Here is an 18401-nt window from a genome sequence, read left to right as displayed (position 1 = left end):
GGAATGCCACAGGCTACCAGCAGGGCACGTCTTCATATTACCAAACATCCTCGTGATAGTTATGCCTCTGCAAATGCTCGCTGACCCGCGACATTCTTGTGGCTATGATCGTACGACCTTTCTTTAAATTTGTTGAGGGCTATTCCACCACACAAATGTGTTTTTTTTGCTGCTATAAGGATTATTTTTCAGTGGAGACTCACTGGTACCTGTTACATGTATTGTTACCCATTAAATTTGAGACTTTTAAGTACAATACACGTCATGTATCAGCCACTGGTCTTTCATTCAAACTTTGCATAAGTCTCCCTTTCTTCTACATGTGCCAAGGAGGTCAACCTCCTTGCATGTGCCAACTGTGTTCTCATCAAATTGATTGTTATTGCAACATTGGGAAAGCATACTTCAAGAAGTAATTAACAGATTCTTGTTAGTGAGTCTCTGGTATCACACTTAATTTTGACTGTCTATTACGTTTTTAAAGATGTCTTTAACTTAATGGACCCGTAAACAAGTGATAGAATTCTTGTGGCCTTCCAGAAACTACCAGTACTTTTCTTTGAAAAAGAAGGAATGTACCAATTGAGGTTATTGGTGCATCTACACTTGTTCAAAAGAGCACAAAGCCGACAAAGGAAAAGCTTTCAAGTCATATCCTGTAGATTTGTTCACTTATCCTCTCATTCTTCTTTTTCAATCATTCAAATGAACCAACAAATCCTCTTGGATAGGTTCATTGTGGACTTTTCTGTGTTGTAACATGAAACAACTCCACACATTAAGAATATGACTGTCTACAATCTACATGTATAGTGGGCCTTTTACAATATGACTGTTGTTCTGGCAAAGGATACATTTGGGGTTAACCTTTTTTCTGTATAAGTAGCCTCTTGCAATGATATTGTATACATGTACCTACATGTATACTGGTTATCCTTTAAGCTCCGAAAGCAAAGACATGGTACAATATACATGTACATGTATAAGGCTAGTGGTTTTGGAATTGAGAACAGACCAAAAAAGGAAACATCTGAGCCATTCAGTTTAGTATACTTTATTTTTCTACATCATGTTAATACGTGTAAGTGTTACTAACAGTATCTAAGACTAGAAACGGGGGTGGTGCATTCAAAGACTAAAGAAGATACATTCATTACTACATTTGTAGTATATAAAACACAGTAAAAGTTATCTGACAGTTGAGTTACAGTGTCAAAATGCAAGCAGCAGGAGAAACTTTACAAGTTTCAGACTTTTAGTGTATTGACTTTCTGACACAAACATAAGTTTATCATTCAAACATCCTGTAAGAGCAAGGGTGTCAATTTCATTCAAGTCATTCAATGGCTGTTGTGGGCTTCTTGTCACGAAACCAACGGCTAGTATAGATATGCCAGATATGCTATAGCAATGGCTTACATAATTGCATCCTTCCACCTAACCCGGAGCTATTATGTCACTATTTACAACATGGACCTAAGGTGATAACAATAGATCCTAGTCCAAATCAATCAAAGGTATCATTATGCAGGGTCATTTTTTCTAATGAGCTACATTTAGTTTGATAGAAATTCCAAATAGTTGATATTTCAAGTATTTTATTAGATGTATCCATTTATCGTATTACACCTGACCTTCTAACATAGTTTACTATTGAATATGTCCATCCAACAATGTACACCAACAATATTAGTGATAGATATTGAGTAAGTGAGGTAGTTAAGTGTATTAACACATTTGGTCTTTCACTCGGTAAGGAGAAGTCTGATATTGTCAATGAGAACACAACAATGGCCTAAATGCCACATAACATTAAGGTCTTAAACCTATCATAAGTTACAGAATGTGTATGTGCTTCTTAAAACCAATGGAATCAATGATATTAGAATGTAATTAAATGTATGAAATTAAATTTCTTGACTGCTGGGCCAACTCTTGGCATCAAAACAAAACAAAAATTGGAAATTTAAAAAAGAGAAAACTTTAAAATAAAAAGTCTCTACAAATATGCACAATCAAAGGTAAGATATCTAAATACACTTTTGAGACTGATCTATAATGTTACTAATTTTCTGGCACATTACATGTAGTTGTCCTTTCATAGCATCCTTCAAATTCAGATCTGATATTGTATACAACAAGATGTACATCACTGATGCTATTATCTTAGTATTACTCTACCTCACTTCCTTCACACACCTCTTGTCTTCTTCCTCTGCCTTATGCTGATTCCATATATCAACATCTTCCCTTACAGCTTCTCCATTTTTCTTGTTACCCCTTCTTCCTTGTTGCTCCCTTTGTTTGCCTTCCCATTTCCTCAGCTCGCAAGTCTGTGAATGATACATTTGCAGTTGAAATCACAGACATACAAAATGTAGAGATGTATACACCTTTCTCACGCGACGACCATGATAGATTGAAAATGAGGTCAATGAGGCAAACAAAAATTGTCCATCATAATCAGCAGTTCAACCAATGATAGTATGGCAATTAGGAAATCAAATAATAAGAGAATGGCTGCATGTCCATCACATATTTGCATTATTCTGTTTTTTATTATTATCTCTTAAGGGACTATAGAACCAGTCCACGCTACTCAAAATTCGGTACATAACATTAGTTATATTATTCATTATTTGATCTTATATTTTGACAATCTGTGTGGTTTGGGGAAAAACTAAATGGGAGCTGGTTTTAGAAATACGTTTTGTCTGCTCAGTGCCTCATTGACCTCGTTTTCTATCTATCATGGCCAACATATACTAGACTAAGTGGTGTTTATGAAATAGTCATAAACCTGGTAGCTACCATAATTGTAATGTGTACAAAACCAACATGATGCACTGAAAATGTGCCTTCCTTTCATACATTTAAGTGTAGTTACGACTGCTTTCGAGACCAAAGTGTAATGTTAAATCATTCAACTTTACACTTTGGTCTCAAAAACAGTCCTAAGTACATATGTACATGCACCTGCATTTGGCAGGTGTTAATTTACCTGACTTATAATAAACTATTGGTTACCTATTGGTTCTACTGCGGCTCTGATGATCCCATTGGAGCCCTGTTCAACAGACTCAACCTTTTAGGAGACTTCTCATCCTTCTTTTCTTCTGTCTTCTCTTCCTTCCCTCTTTCACTGTCTCTCTTGAAAATTCCCAAGTAGCGGGAAAGGCCAACCTTACTTCTCTGCAGGGTGGAAAGATGAACAAATATGAGCTCAATTCGAATGTCATGCATTAAACTGATTGACTTAATCAACAGTCTTTGGCCTTTAGTTCCATCAGTTCCAAAGTTAGATGATGTCAATGTATTGTCTGTGAAATGCACCAATAAGCTACATGTATGTGTAAATGTTCAGTACATATACAATGTAGGGAATAGGTCTCTAGAGCTCTACTAAGTCTATTTGCTTGTAAAGTAAGTGCCATAACATGCAAAATTTGAGCTGAAATACGAGGTAGTAAAAAAATTGCCTCGCTCACCCAATTAGACTTTTCATCCTCTGGTGCATCAGCATCACTTCCATCAGCCTCAGTGTCCTTGTCAGAAATGTTAGGTTTGGTAGATGAGTCCTCTGGTGCAGCAGCTGCAGCAGGCTTGTTTGGCTCCCTCCTCATGAGACTATCCCAGAACCCAAGTTTCTCTGTAAACAAGGTTTCTCTCATTAATGAACTTTTCTTATTTACAAACTTTCAACTTTCTGAAGGCTATATTGTGTGAGAATTAAGGTAGATTTTCTTGCCATAATATCACTCCTCTACACTATCCTTTTGATACAATGTAAACTACTATTGTCAGTTTTAGTAGAGACTTGAATTATCAAATGACAGTATTAGAGGGTAGTACAAAACTTTAAGTTGTCAAATTGAACAGAGAATATGTACAGCCAGCTTTTCAGTATCATATGAAAACAAATCTAATGTCATGCAATATATAAATAGGTGTAGGGCATTCACAAAGTTTAAATTGGGTGGAAAATACATTTTCATCAAACCTTTCAAACGCTCAATTTGGTTTCTATATATAACGTTAATTGCAAAATATACTTCAGACAAGCACTGACCAGATGCTGCTGCCAGTTGTCTCCCAGCTTCTAAAGCCTTGACTCTACTGGTAGCAACGTTGATGGGTTTTGTTTCAATCTGAGACTTAGGACTGTTGCAGAGCGAAGCTTCAAGCAGCTAGAGAGCAAACTGTGCTTTTGCATGGAAGCCATATGGCAAGGGTACGCCATTGCATTTACTGTGCAGTGGGGCTTAAAGTCTGCAAAGCCAGGCTATTGCAGTGCGCAGCTATAAGTCAATTTAAGTGACAAGAGGGAGTAAACTGGTTTGAAACATTTGCCAAAACTCAAGTTGTTATTTTAGAATGCCCGTGCCTATCAGCCTGATATAGGCCCTATAAAAAAGTTTACCATTTTTTTTGCTTTTACAGTTATAACTTATAGTATTTTAACTTTTAGTTTGTTAAATTGGAAAGCTAGTTAGGCATTGCTTCTATCATCTCCAATTCACATATTAAACTGCAGTCAAGACTTTGGGAAGACTGGTATACAGGCCTTTTTTTTGGTGTCAGAATGGTTATAATTTGAAGCCCTCTGTACCCATGTTGGCAGGTTATTGGATCAAGCAACAGCATTGTTGTGTGTTTTACAAATGCATGCTGTAATCCAACATGACACAGATGATGTCAAATGAAAAGCCTGTATATCAGACAGTCCAACCAGGTCCCATGAAGCATAAACTGAAAGATCTAGTATTAGGCATTCAACTGTGTTTTAGTTTGAATGTCAAAAATATAAAAGAGGCAGCTCAAAGCCAATCTTAGTTGGAAACAATGCCAAAATATCACTTCATATTCAATTTTTGTCAGAGGACAGTAGTTGCTACAGTAACTGTAGTTCTTACAAATAGCTTTGGCTGCTATTTAGAATACAGGATTAGGGACAGAGGATTATACATTAAAAAGTATTTTTCAGTAAGATTCCTTCGAATCATTTAACTAATTATGTTCATTATCTTTTATACATTCGATTATGGATTGATACATTACATTCCTTCAGTTATATTTTTACAGATGTATGCTTGATACCAATAAACAACAAAAATTAATGCAAAAAAAAGAGTTTTGAATTTGATTCAGAGATGTAAGGATATGTGTATTCTGACCTGTGTAACTTAGTTTCTTGTTATGAGTGGATGTTTTTGTAATACTGAATCTACGATGTTTTATAAATTTTCAATCCTGAGGCAGTAGGTATGAGAAAGGTAAGAGACACCTCTCCGCTAGGAGGGGGAGTGGCAGAGGCAGCTTCTAAAGCGATGGTATGAGCGAGCAGCAGGTGTCAGAGCACAACAGATGCAGCAATTGCAGCAATGAGTACAAAGTGGAGAAACAAACAAACATGAAAAATTAGTATCATCTCTCATAAAATTCATAGTGACACCCTAAGGATGATATAGTTAGAGAGACTAAAACTTGCTGTCCCATGATGTAGTTATGTCAGCTCAACATCCATCTTAAAATGGAGGCTAAACTAACTGTAGTAACACTGCAATTAACGACAAAAGCACTGACAACCTTATGCCTCAGATGATGTTAACATAAACGACTGGCGTATCACATCGACCATGCAAACAGGAGGAACAAGAAGGTAGCATACCTGTTGGTGAGCTGGCAGCTGCAGCTGGTGGGGACTTCTGTGGACCTGGTGGCACAACCATTGACGAAGGGATGGGTGTCGTCGGAACATTGTAGTCAGGCTCTCTTGGAGGTGCTTCATCAATGACAATGGGTTCTGGAGCTTTGCTTACAGCTGGGGCTGGTGTTACCTTGACGACAGGTTCTGGGGGTGTTTCCTTGATGACAGGTTCTGGAGGTGTTTCCTTGACGACAGGTTCTGGAGCTTTGTTCACAACTGGGGCAGGTGTTTCCTTGACGACAGGTTCTGGGGGTGTTTCGATGACAGGTTCTGGAACTTTGTTCAGAACAGGGGCAGGTGTTTCCTTGACGACAGGTTCTGGAGCTGTTTCCTTGACAACAGGTTCTGGAGCTTTGCTCACAACTGGGGCCAGTGTTTCCTTGACGACAGGTTCTGGAGGTGTTTCCTTGACGACAGGTTCTGGGGATTTGTTGACAACAGGAGCTGGTGTTTCCTTGACGACAGGTTCTGGAGCTTTGTTCACAACTGGGGCAGGCATTTCCTTGACAACAGGTTCTGGAGGTGTTTCCTTGACGGCAGGTTTTGGAGATTTGTTGACAACAGGAGCTGGCGTTTCCTTGAGGACAGGTTCTGGCGGTGTTTCATTGACAACAGCGGCATCTGGTTTTGTTTCGGGTTGAGGCTTCCCTTTAGTGGGCAATCCAAGTAGCTCACGAACCATTTGGATGGCAGAGCCTTTCTTGGGTGGAGTGGCCTTTGGCTCTTCTTTAATAGGTGCTGGGGCATCTGTCTCTTCTGGTGCCTTGAAGGTGTCCGCATCTAAAGGCTTGCGTGAGCCAGGTTTTGTTGGAGACGACAATTTCTCTGGAGATGCAGCTGGACTGGGCTCTATTATTTCTGCCTTTTCCGTCGGCTTCCTGTCATCTGCGTATGTCCACATATCATTGGACAGCTGGCTGGATAGGGAATGCACACTGCTTGTTCTACTGAAGTAGGGTGCCTCAGTCTCTCCATTCACCATCAGACTGGCCCTCTGTCCTTCCAGCTTCTTCAGAGTCCGCCAGTCCTTGTTAAAACCTGGGGGAGCCCTCTGTACAGGAAGCTTGATTGCGCCTGCCCTGTGAGATGTGAGAAGGGGACACAAGGATGTCCTGGCCTTATGGTACGCCACCTCGGGGATCTCCAGGGTGCTGCCAAGTGGAACTTCATTCAAGATGTCCTCATTGGCTTGTTTCAGCAGAGGCCGGGGCAGGGCTTGAAGCGACACTTGCATCTGACTCTCCACATTTGTCGGCTCTTCGAGCTGGATTTTGGCGTGTATCTGCTTTTTCTTCGGAGAGACGATCGTGACTGGACTGAGATCCAAATCTTCCACCGTTATGGTCTCTATCTCCTCTCTTATTTCTAGCTTGGGAAGCTCCAACTTGTACTTGGTAACAGGAGTGACTTTGACTTTGTGAAGTGTGGGAGTTTCTACCTCATTCACCTTGGCTGACTCAGTTTCCAAGTTATCGATTGACTCCACCTCTTCAATAGGATGCTGCAGGACCTCTTTGGGTTTTACATAGAACACGCCAGGGCGGGTTTTAGGGGGTGGGGGTGAAGCACAGTCCACTGCATCGACCTGCACTACTCCCACTTCTTCAGCCACCTGGACCTTTGGCTGACTGGCCTTGGCCCTGCAGACATTCATCAGCACTACTGATGGCTTGGCTCGAAGTGGGGTCACCTCCTCGACTGTTAAGGTCTGACAGGTCTCCCACTCGGGCAGCGAGTTCTGCTCATTGGCCGTGAAGGTAGGCAGAGGGGCATGCACCGCAGCCTGGTTGGTGATGAACACCGGACGTGTCATCTCCGGTTGGTGAACAATCTCTCGCACGGCTGATTCGATTACTGGTGGTTTCAGCTTTCTTGTCTTTTCCAGCGGCAGTTCATCCAACACGCTTTCTTCTGCCTGTAGGAGATTACACTCGCTTTTACCTTCACCAACAATGACATTGTGCAAAGGCTCTACAGGAATGGTCTGTAGGGGACTGGTTTCATACTTGATCTCAGGGACATCTTCCTCTGTGTCTGACACAGTCAGGAATGCAGAGTTTGTAACGGCAGTGTTATATTTGGGGTCTTGAACAGTCACCTTTCCCTGGTCAGCTTTAGCGTAAACAGCATCGACACTCCCCACACACACTGCTTGGTACTCAAGGGGCTCCACAACTCCTAGCGTCTCAAGAGGAGGTGCGGCAACTCTACGAGGTTTCGTACTGAGGTAGTCTGCTTCTTCCACAAGGACTTCCTCTTTGTTTGCTGTATGTAATTCCTGCTCCACCTTCCGTACAATAGCAGTTTCATAATTAAGAGGAGTATCCAAGCCAAGCACGCCCTCAGTTTTCAATGTCATCCTCCCCTCTCGGACCCCAAAGTATCGCCACTTTGACTTGGTGATAGCTGTGTTGTGGCGGAAGAGCTTCTGTCCTGTTAGCTCGACAGCAGCCTTGTGGAATTCGACACGTCCTGTGTCTTCCTTCACAGCTTCTGGGGTAAGAATCAAATGATTATTCTTAGCTTGATGATATGTTGGTTGTCCTGACTTTGTGATAGATGTGTCATGCCCAAACAACTTCTGCTCTGTGAGCTCTTCAGTGGGCTTCTGGAATTCAACACAATCTTTGTCTTCCTTCACAACTTCTGTGGTAAGAATCAAATCATTATTCTTGGCTTGATAATATGTTGGTTGTCCTGACTTTGTGATAGATGTGTCATGCCCAAACAACTTCTGCTCTGTGAGCTCTTCAGTGGGCTTCTGGAATTCAACACGATCTTTGTCTTCCTTCACAACTTCTGTGGTAAGAATCGAATGATTGTTCTTGGCTTGATGATATGTTGGTTGTCCTGACTTTGTGATAGATGTGTCATGCCCAAACAACTTCTGCTCTGTGAGCTCTTCAGTGGGCTTCTGGAATTCAACACGATCTTTGTCCTCCTTCACAACTTCTGTGGTAAGAATCAAATGATTCTTCTTGGCTTGATGGTACGTTGGTTGTCCTGACTCTGTGATTGCTGTGTCATGGCTGAGGAGTTTCTGTCCTGTGTGCTCTACAGCAGCCTTGTGGAATTCAACACGACCTGTGTCTTCCTTCACAGACTCTGGTTTAATTGTCATCTGCCCCTCTTTGACCCCAAAGTACCGCCACTTTGCCTTTGTGATAGCTGTGTCATGGCTGGAGAGTTTCTGTCCTGTGTGCTCTACAGCAGCCTTTTCGAATTCAACACGACCTGTGTCTTCCTTTGTAACCTCTGTTTTAAGAATCAGGTCATGGCTCTTGGCTTGATGGTATGCTCCTTGCTGCGAGAGAGTAATTGCATACTTGACTGCCTCGTTGTAAGGTTGTGGAATTGTCTCCAACTTGCTGCCTCTTGCTCTGAATGGTTCAATGATGCCGTCAACCTCGTCTTCAGCTAGATGAAGGCTCTTCTGGTTTCCTTGTAGGTACTGCTGGGCAGTGGTTGAGGCCACAACATTAGATTTTGCTTTCAGGTACTTGTGGTTTACGTCAACAACATTTGCTTTTTCTTTCTGAATGGGGGCTAGGTCATCAACAGACTGAGGTACAGTGATAACGCTTTCTAGTATTCCAGTGTATACAGGGTCCTCACTCTTTGCAAACCGTAATTTTGTCTTGTAGAAATGTGTGCCTACCGGAATTAACTCTGGTTTGACCAAATCAATATCAACCTGCGTTTCTATGGACCCTATATCAAGGATGGCACTTTGAATTTCTGCAAAATGAATGGGGTTATTACTGGAGATCTGGGAATATTTTGCTCTCACATACTCCTGTGTTACAGCAGCTACTGCTGCCTTGTGCCAATTGATGGGAGCCAAGTCGCCTCCTTTCATGACGAGGCGTAGATGTGCCTTTTGCTCCTTGCCCTGCTTGAGGCTTGGCGCTTTTTCACTGGCAACCAGGAGTGTAAAGGCTTTGTAGCGATCTTGCCTTACTGTGTGGTAGCACGGTGTGGACTGAACTATCTTTGGAACTAACCCCTGCACTTCATCCAATGACGTTTTTACTTCTTTCTCCTCTGCTGTATCGAGTTTAACTGCCTGCAAGCTGGGGACCATGTTGGTTAGGGCTTTGTAGCCATCTTGCCTTACTGTATCATAGCATGGTGTGGAGTTAACTATCTTTGGAACCAACCCCTGCACCTCATCCAATGACGTTTTTACTTCTTTCTCCTCTGCTGTATCGAGTTTCACTGCCTGCAAGCTGGGGACCGTGTGGGTTAGGGCTTTGTAGCCATCCTGCCTTACTGTATCATAGCATGGTGTGGACTGAACTATCTTTGGAACTAACCCCTGCACTTCATCCAATGATGTTTTTACTTCTTTCTCCTCTGCTGTATCGAGTTTCACTGCTTGCATGCTGGGGACCGTGTGGGTTAGGGCTTTGTAGCCATCTTGTTTTACGGCATCGTAAGACGGTTTGGAATACGCTGTGTTAGGCGCCGCCCCTTGGACTTCTTCCAGTGGGGCTCTTACCACTTTCTCTTCAGCTTTACTGACCTTAGTCACCGGTGCCTTAGGAGCCTCCTCACTCCTGGTGACTGATTCAGTGGCCCTGTGGAGCTCTGGGTCTGGGTAATGCCAGCTTGCGATGTCGTAAGGTGGCATTCGCAGAGACCCCATGGCCCACTTGAGCGTCTCCTCCTGCTCATAGCTCTGGAAGGTGAGCTTGTGCTTCTTGCGCTGATGGGTGGGGGTGGTCTCAACACCGGAGTCTTCTGCCTCCTCCACAACTTGTTTTACCTGGAATAACGGATGAAATACGGCAATTGAATATCTTTGCTTTGGTTACAAAGGGCAGGATTAGGGTTTGGGAATCAGAATTAGAGTTAATACATGTAGTTTGGGTTATCAAAAATAAAGTATATCATGATGCTGGTTGATAAGGCGTATCCCAGTTAATTTGGCAATTTCTGATTTTTTCCCCAACAATATGGGTTATGACAGAGCAATAAATGCCGAATTGTTCAAATTCTCCTTCTGAGCACATAACATCATGCAAAACAGGATATTAGGCATTTTCATTTTCAATATTACATGGGTCAGTATGTTGCAAGTTTTGGTGAATGGGTTACTGTAAATTGGGAATTTCAGGTGTCAGTGGAAGAGATCTCAGTATCGCAGGCAGTTACTGTCAGTGATCAACATGCTAACATTTAACAGGCATGGCATGGCTGATGGCAAATTTCCAATGTACACTGTACATACATGCACAATTGAAAGGACATGCTCTTTGGAGTTAAATTTACAGTGAAGTACCGTAATCAGTACTGTAATGCTACTGTACATTTATGAATCAGTCAATTAGATGCATCAGTGATGGATCAGTAAATAAGCAGTAATCAAGTAGTAGATAAATAGTAATGCTTAGAAAAATAAACAGTGAATTAGTCATGATTGTCAGTGATGCTAGTCAGTGGAGCACATGAAGCCTGGGTACCATCCTCTGTCGTTCTCAATAGTTCCGACTGATTACCAGGAAGGCATTACATGGATTAGCTAATGACAGCAGTAACTACAAAGGATGGCACCCAGACTATCAGATCAATGGGAGATTATTTTTGGACTTTGAACATCATTTTGTAGAATTTTTTTTCCACAAAACCATGTACTGATACAAATAGGGGTGGGTACCGGTACAGAAAATTCAGGTCCAGGTCCAGAGAATCAGGTCCAGGTCCAGATCGTGAATGGACGATCCTCAAAACAATGGTCCTTTTCGCTAAGAAATCTGTTTTGTGGAATATTCGACTCCCACTGGCATTTTAAAATCTAACCTCTGTACGATTGACTGTAAAACTTGGTAGAAATGACTATAGACTACGCTACTTCTCTCGTTATTCTCCTCAACCAGTAAGCCCTAAAACGCGTGAATGTCTGAACATATAATCTGTTCATTTTCCAATAGGTCCAACATCCGGTCCAACGATTTTCTTCAGGTCCGTTTCTTCTGTACCGGTCCAATAGGAAAAAAAGGTTTTGTACCGGTACACTGAACCGGTACCAAGCCCTAGATCCAAAGTACCAGAAGTGCCCTATTCAACTGAATTGTTATTTAGGATTGTCCTTTTCCTAAATTTCATGACCTATAAAGTTTAAAAAATTATGGCCCCCCTTTCATTAATTGTTTCATTTTCTCTGACCTTTCTGGGGCGCTCTAGCTGAAAAATCAACATATCTGTTTTCATACGCCATCAAAAGGTAACCTGTAGATGTTCACTGGGATAAATGCTGAAAAGACTGAGTTGGAGTAAGGTTGTGAAAATCAGTAACAATTGTATAACTATAAGGCAAGAAATAACAGGTGGTCTTTGATGAATTTGTGCATTAATTGAAGACTGCAATTATTTAACTGGAGCTGAGCATTCTTGGGACAAAAGTCATACAAAATTTACTGTCTGTGACAGAAAAGGTTGGATCATGGAAGCTGATCTGTGTTCAACTTGGTAATAATCAAAGTGCAATACTAAACTTTCTTCCAACACTACAGGGTTCGCATATCAAATTTTCAGCGACCACTATCGCCTTCTTCAAGATCAATAAATTTGCTGACGTCACATATCTGTAAGATCAAAAGTCTGTAACACTCTCAAGGTTATATTCTAAAGTGATTGGTCATTATTGATCCTGAAGAAGGCGATAGTAGTCATTGAAAATTTGATCAGTGAAAATGTTGTGAGTTGTGCATCCTTGTTGACTGTCAGTTCTGCTATATCCTTGGTGAAAATCTTAGGAGAAAAAAATCATGTGACAAATATGACCATGCCTAACATTAGATTTAGATTAGAAATATCTAAAAGGTTACAAAACTATATACTGTAACATTTAGTGAAAATAGATGCTAAAATCACAGTCATGCTACAGAAAAGCTTACTGTGCGATAGCGTGTTTTAACACAAAAAAAGTAAAGCAGCATAACAGCACTAATGGTTTCTTAAAAATGTCATGCAATTGCCATGCCATGCTGCCTGAAAATGCCATGCCAATTTGAGCAGAAATTGGGACACTTTGCAGCCGCTGCGCAATTTTTATGCCAGGGAGGATGCCGTATGTGGAGATGTCCCTTGGCACTCTGCAGATGATGATGATGATGTTACTGCTCATGCAATACTTTCAGTAATTTTTCTGTCTCACCTCAAACCGGTGCCTAACATCATCTCTAACACCTGATTTTGCCTGATACAATCCCGAGATCTCTTCCACCGAGTCCTGACCACCCGTCAGCGATCCCGGCAGTCTGAACTCTGACCCTGACATCCTGACCTCTGCCCCCCTCGGCACCTCTAACTCAAGAGGTTGCCCTTCCACCTGCCACACCAACTTCCTTCTTAAATCCAAGTTAATTGTCTCTACCGGTGGAGCTTCTTGAACGGTCTTCTTCTCCTTGATGAAGGACGGGGCCGTGTGCTTGACCTTGAATGGCCCCTTGATAATGATCTTCATCCCTCCACCTTTTGGCTTGAACTCCTAAAGAAGAGAATAAGTCAGATCTCTGTCAGGTTCACAAGTTCGTTTGGACACTTGTAGTGCTAGTGGCAAGTTTCCTTGCTGTTTCAGTAGCAGGGAATAACATTACAGTGAGGGGTTGATAGACCTTTGCCTTTGATATGCTGAAAGCACTTTCTCCAGTGACTATAGAAATGATAACTTGTGAGAAACTTACATAAAATATGCGCAAAGGCTAAAGCAACTTAACCATCTAGAGCTTTGATGTTTGATTAAAGATTTAGTATGTGGCTTACCTCTTCTTGCTTTACAGCAGGCTCTTCTATCTTCTTCTGTGAAGTAAAATAATACATAGTCATGTAATGTTACAAAAATAGATCTCATTGTTACAGATACATGGATGATGCTTCTTCATGTTTTCCCTTTGAGTTTCCCTCGTTTCATTCCATGTGCACTCACCATTTGATACACCAAGGAAGTTAAAATAATAAACTAAAGACACATATATAATACTGGTGTGTAATAATCAAGCTATCTTACCTGTACTTTCTTTGGTTTATTTTTGATAAGCAAATGCCCCAAATCCTCCACTTCTACAACCTCATCCTGCAGACATCTGTCCAGCACCTGTGGGACAGATACTGTGTTAAGTCTAATACGTGTATCATGTATCTTTACATATATTACATATATAGTAATCATACATATATAGGTACTTCAATTATGTAATCAACAAGTATTCAAATTTATGCAAATCATGCGTGTCAAATCTGCCTCTGCCTTTAGGCTGAAAATGTGCCTTATTAGTCCAAAACATCTGAGACCAATTCCATTTAACCCATATCAAGTTTACTTAAATATAACCAATATTAATTTCAGTACATTAACGTGTACAAGTACAATGTAAGAAGTACAAGCAGTTGATTCTCTTTAACATTAATCTTAAATTTCACGACAAAAAATATTTGAAGTATTTCTATACATTTTGTACATGTAACATGTACATTTTTGTTACCTACCATTCTACCATCCTCACAGACAACCTCTTGCTCGTCTAACACCAGTTTGCCAGCCTTGTTGTACTTTGGCTTCTGCACCCCTGTTGGCAGGCCATTGCTCATCCAACCATTCACAGATGACACCACACCTTTGTCTGTCTTCTAAAAAAATACATGGCAAAATAGGTCAGAATAATTTATCACAACTAATGGCAAGAAATGTGTCGAAATGCAATGGAGATAACTTGATTGTTACATACACATACAGTATAATCAGTCACTGGAGTAGTAGTCTATTACATGTTTTTCACACTAAATAGACTCATTGTCGTGAATGACAATTGTTATGCTGCGACAAACTACCATTGATGGGGGGTGGCAAGAGAGAAAGGTGTGAAAATTACATGTAAAAGGCCTAATTTTGCTCGTGGTATTGCAAAACGTATCCTTGAATTGAAAGAAGAACTTCCACATTATAATGTATGTCTTTATTACCTGGGCTAGAGTAAGAAAGTAAAGGCAACACTATCATTAGTATCAAAGCAGGCAGCTATATACAATTGTCTGGACTCTGGCGACTTCATTGAACCAATTGTTTTCTTCTACCTGCAAAAATCATCTAAGCAAGACAACAAGCATTTTGAAAACCTGCAGTGTGTGAGTAGGTCCTCTTACCTGTTGCTCTATTCGGAGCTGTTCATCCGCACCGAGAACACTCATCTTCACCCACCAGTCCTGATGCCCCTTTCCTGGATAACTGTGGAGTTATGTCAAACATGTACAAAGGTTAGAAAATCACTCAAAAATTCAAAGCTGATACATGTTACTTCAGCTTAAAATTCACACTAACAATGTGGACATTTCCATTCAACAACAAGCTTGATCACAACAATGTCACAGACTGAGAGGGGTTTTGTGTTTTTGTTTTTAAACGATTACAACCCCCATGGCTCAAATTTTGACAGTGACAGTTCAGTAATCTAGGATGTTTAAATGTAAACACAGGTGGTCATGTTGTAGAAGTTCAAAGAGGAAAATACCTGACTCTACATGTAATGGTTTCCTGAACTATGCAATGAACTACACACCTGTTGTGAATACAGACTTGTAAGAAAGGAGAATGTTATGTTTTGGTGTCATTGGTTGGTTGGCTTGTAAGTCAACAAGATTGTGCGTAAGTTTCTGAGCATTCTTTATTTTTTGCATGGAATTTTCAGCATGAGGAACACCTTGTATAAAAATGATCAAATGTTTGTCCCCTACAAACAACTTTTGTCTGAAACAAAACAGGCCAAGGATGAACATTAGTTAGCCACCTGACATTCTATAACCTTCTATAGGGCTACAATCACTTCTTCCATTCCACAAACTCTACAATTTTAAGGCAAGTGAAAAACCTACAATCTTACAAAATGCAGAATTAAAACCCTACAAGTGCATACTATTTGTTACTAATGTAGTCATACATGAGCAATGATTGGCCTGGCATGACAGAGATATGGGGTATGCGGACACGCTAGTCTGACTGGATGGAAGGCCCCTCTGGGGCATTGCTCTAATGTAAGCTGTGGCCACAAGGCATATGACATAGAATCTACCCTCCTAAACATCTGCTGGGCAAAAGGCTGTGAAATAGATACTAAAGGCACATTGAATAGCTCATTCCAGTTTTTAGGACAGACCGGACATAACTCAACTTTAATCCATACTTTTGTGTTTATATTAATACATAGCTTGTGACAGGTGAACAAGCTGCTAAAAATTCAGTCCTTTCTGGAATTTTTCAAATCGTGTTGAGTTTAAATACTTGGCATAACTTAATTCCACCACACTTTGCGTCTTTGAAGGAAACAGAATGCTTCCACCGCCACCTGCTTATCACTCCTTCATTGTTTATCTAATGAAGTGTTGTTTTTTTTCTCAGTGTTTTGAGACAATTACTGGTAAATGGCATCTTATGGTGTCTTGTATGCCTAACAAAATCAAATGATACCAACCTCTACAATGAATTAAATAGAAAAGTTTGTCAAGATTTCAACTTTGAAATACAGGTTAGACCTATCAGTATGTCTGATTTATACTAAAATGAAAAGCTTTAAAAAGAGGGAGTAAGATTTGAGAAAAAGGGCATGCTATTTGAACAAAAATTTGACCTTGTGCACTGTAAATTACATTTGTCAGTGCCTCTTCACAACAAAGTCACCTTGACCAGACTCAGAGCATAAACAAAGTCACATACTTCCCCTTCTATTTATATATCAACAGGGCTCAAATTAAGAATTTCAATTGCAGGGAAGGCTATGCAACCATTTTTTTTTAATTTCAAAGTTCTACAAAACACAAATGAAGAGGTACATGTAGGAGGGAGTAACATCAAAACAATGTCATATTGCTTTTTGTCATTGTTCTAGTTTTTTTTTCTACAAAGAAGTCTTGTCCTTTTCTCCCCCGTCATCCTTTCTTTCTAGAATATCTGTTAACAAAATATGGGATTTATTGAAATCAATAGAATTCCTACAAAAATTCAGACATTCAGAGATCTGTCAGAAACTAAAGAATTTATGAAAGAGACCACAGACAGCTCAACACTGCCTTGTTGACACCAGATAATTATAGTCTGACTGTACACAGTACCTGCATGTGTTTTCTCACCAAATCCAATGTAAATAACAATGACATACTTTGTCTGTAACAGGATTTAAGTTCTGCTTTTATCACAAAGACTAACTTTTTAACACAGAGCTGCTAAAAGATAACTTAAGCCACTGAGCTAAATTTGCTAACACGGGGCTACAGGTATATTGGAAACAAGCCAACCACTGATAAACAAAGACATATAATCAATGCACAGGATAATGAGATGTTAGACAACTTTCAGTTCTACATTACAAACAGTAGTGATCATCCACCAGAAGTCTACTTTACTAAACTTACCACTTCAGTTTCTCTCAAAATATGTCTAAAAGTATTATCAAAGACATCAAATTCATTGAACTTTTAAAAATGAATTTGGTCTTTTTTTAGGGTTAGGAAATGATAAAAATGATGAAGCTGTCTATTGGCACTTTTATTGGCTCAAGATGTAAAGTACTCACAAGAAAACTTCAAGAAGTACTGTACAGTTACTTAGTTACTTCCTAGGTCTTCAAAATTCGAGACCAGACTATTGAATGTTTTAGATAGTTCTTTCTGTACATGCTTAGTTTAGAACTATCCATTAACAAACTATGACCCAGATTGGCACACTTAGAAAAAGTCCTGAACAACACAATTCGAAAGTAATAATCCTTAAACAACCACATCAGACTAATCTTTAAATCATTTCCGGGACGCTAACAGTACAGAAAAGTTTCACTCACCTGTTTGAAGCTTAAGATCAGGCTCCACAGGTGCAGCTTGCACGGAGGAAGGCCACTTGGAGGGACACACCCCAACTCACTGACGGGCTGGCATAAATGGCACTACCGCAGGTGGTCAGACGGCTTCATTTGCATACACCACAATACATGCGGAATTCCAAACATTTGTAATTCCTGGGGTCGGCCTCTCGCTGCCACATCTGGGCGAACCTGTTCTAAAACCTCCCTGCAATTGTTAGTTTAGAGCCACAATCATGATAATAAACACTGCGCAAGTGAAGATTGGTCTGTAAATAGTCTCATGAAACCACACGTTTTAGTGCAATAACGCTGTTGGTGGTATAAAAAAAAGTGTTAAAAGGCAATTCTGTGACTTTAAATCTCGAGCCCCATCTTAGTCAACACAATGGTATGAATGATTGGCAAAGTGCCCTAAGGTGACAACTCAGAGTCTTGGAATTCTTTTCTTTCCAGGGAGCACCAACAAGAGCGGACGTGTGGAACTGAAGAAAAAACAAGCAGGGTGTGGTTACTTTGTTACCTTTGTGTGAGTGACTACATCCTGATGGAATGGTGTGTCCTAATTTCTTAAGAAGTATAAAATACCTGGTATTTTAGGTGCAGGAAGTGATTGTTAATCCAATTAGTGTGTGTCACTTTGGTGAGCAAGATGACAGTCACCAGCCTTTCTCAATGAGGATGGCAATGATAGGCATGATGTGAATATACGCACAATACATGTAGTACATCATCTGTTGGAAAAAACATTAAAAATAAAACATCTCAAAAGTAAGCACCATAAAAGGGTCTGTAAAGTTTTCCTTTCAAAGATTCTCTCTTGTTTCAAAGATTCTCTCTTGTTTCAA

At 40.4% G+C, this 18401-nt stretch overlaps 1 protein-coding gene across 1 annotated transcript; it reads right to left on the bottom strand.

Annotated features, from left to right (window-relative positions):
* Nucleotides 1-1038: 1038 nt before the first annotated feature.
* On the bottom strand, nt 1039-17758 carry LOC118426152 (titin-like). The gene is made up of 10 exons (XM_035835414.1): nt 17536-17758; nt 14852-14933; nt 14198-14338; nt 13719-13805; nt 13475-13510; nt 13086-13199; nt 5669-10475; nt 3489-3649; nt 3028-3192; nt 1039-2333 (listed from the first exon to the last, which is right to left on the bottom strand). The coding sequence occupies exons 2-9, from the start codon at nt 14894-14896 to the stop codon at nt 3037-3039; spliced, it is 5547 nt and encodes a 1848-aa protein (XP_035691307.1). The 5' UTR covers nt 14897-14933; nt 17536-17758; the 3' UTR covers nt 1039-2333; nt 3028-3036.
* Nucleotides 17759-18401: the final 643 nt, after the last annotated feature.

This window comes from Branchiostoma floridae, chromosome 11, assembly GCF_000003815.2.
Source record: "Branchiostoma floridae strain S238N-H82 chromosome 11, Bfl_VNyyK, whole genome shotgun sequence".
In the NCBI taxonomy this organism is placed as follows: Eukaryota; Metazoa; Chordata; class Leptocardii; order Amphioxiformes; family Branchiostomatidae; genus Branchiostoma; species Branchiostoma floridae.
Note: the sequence above shows the minus strand (reverse complement) of the source record. Positions and strands in the feature narration are given on the sequence as shown.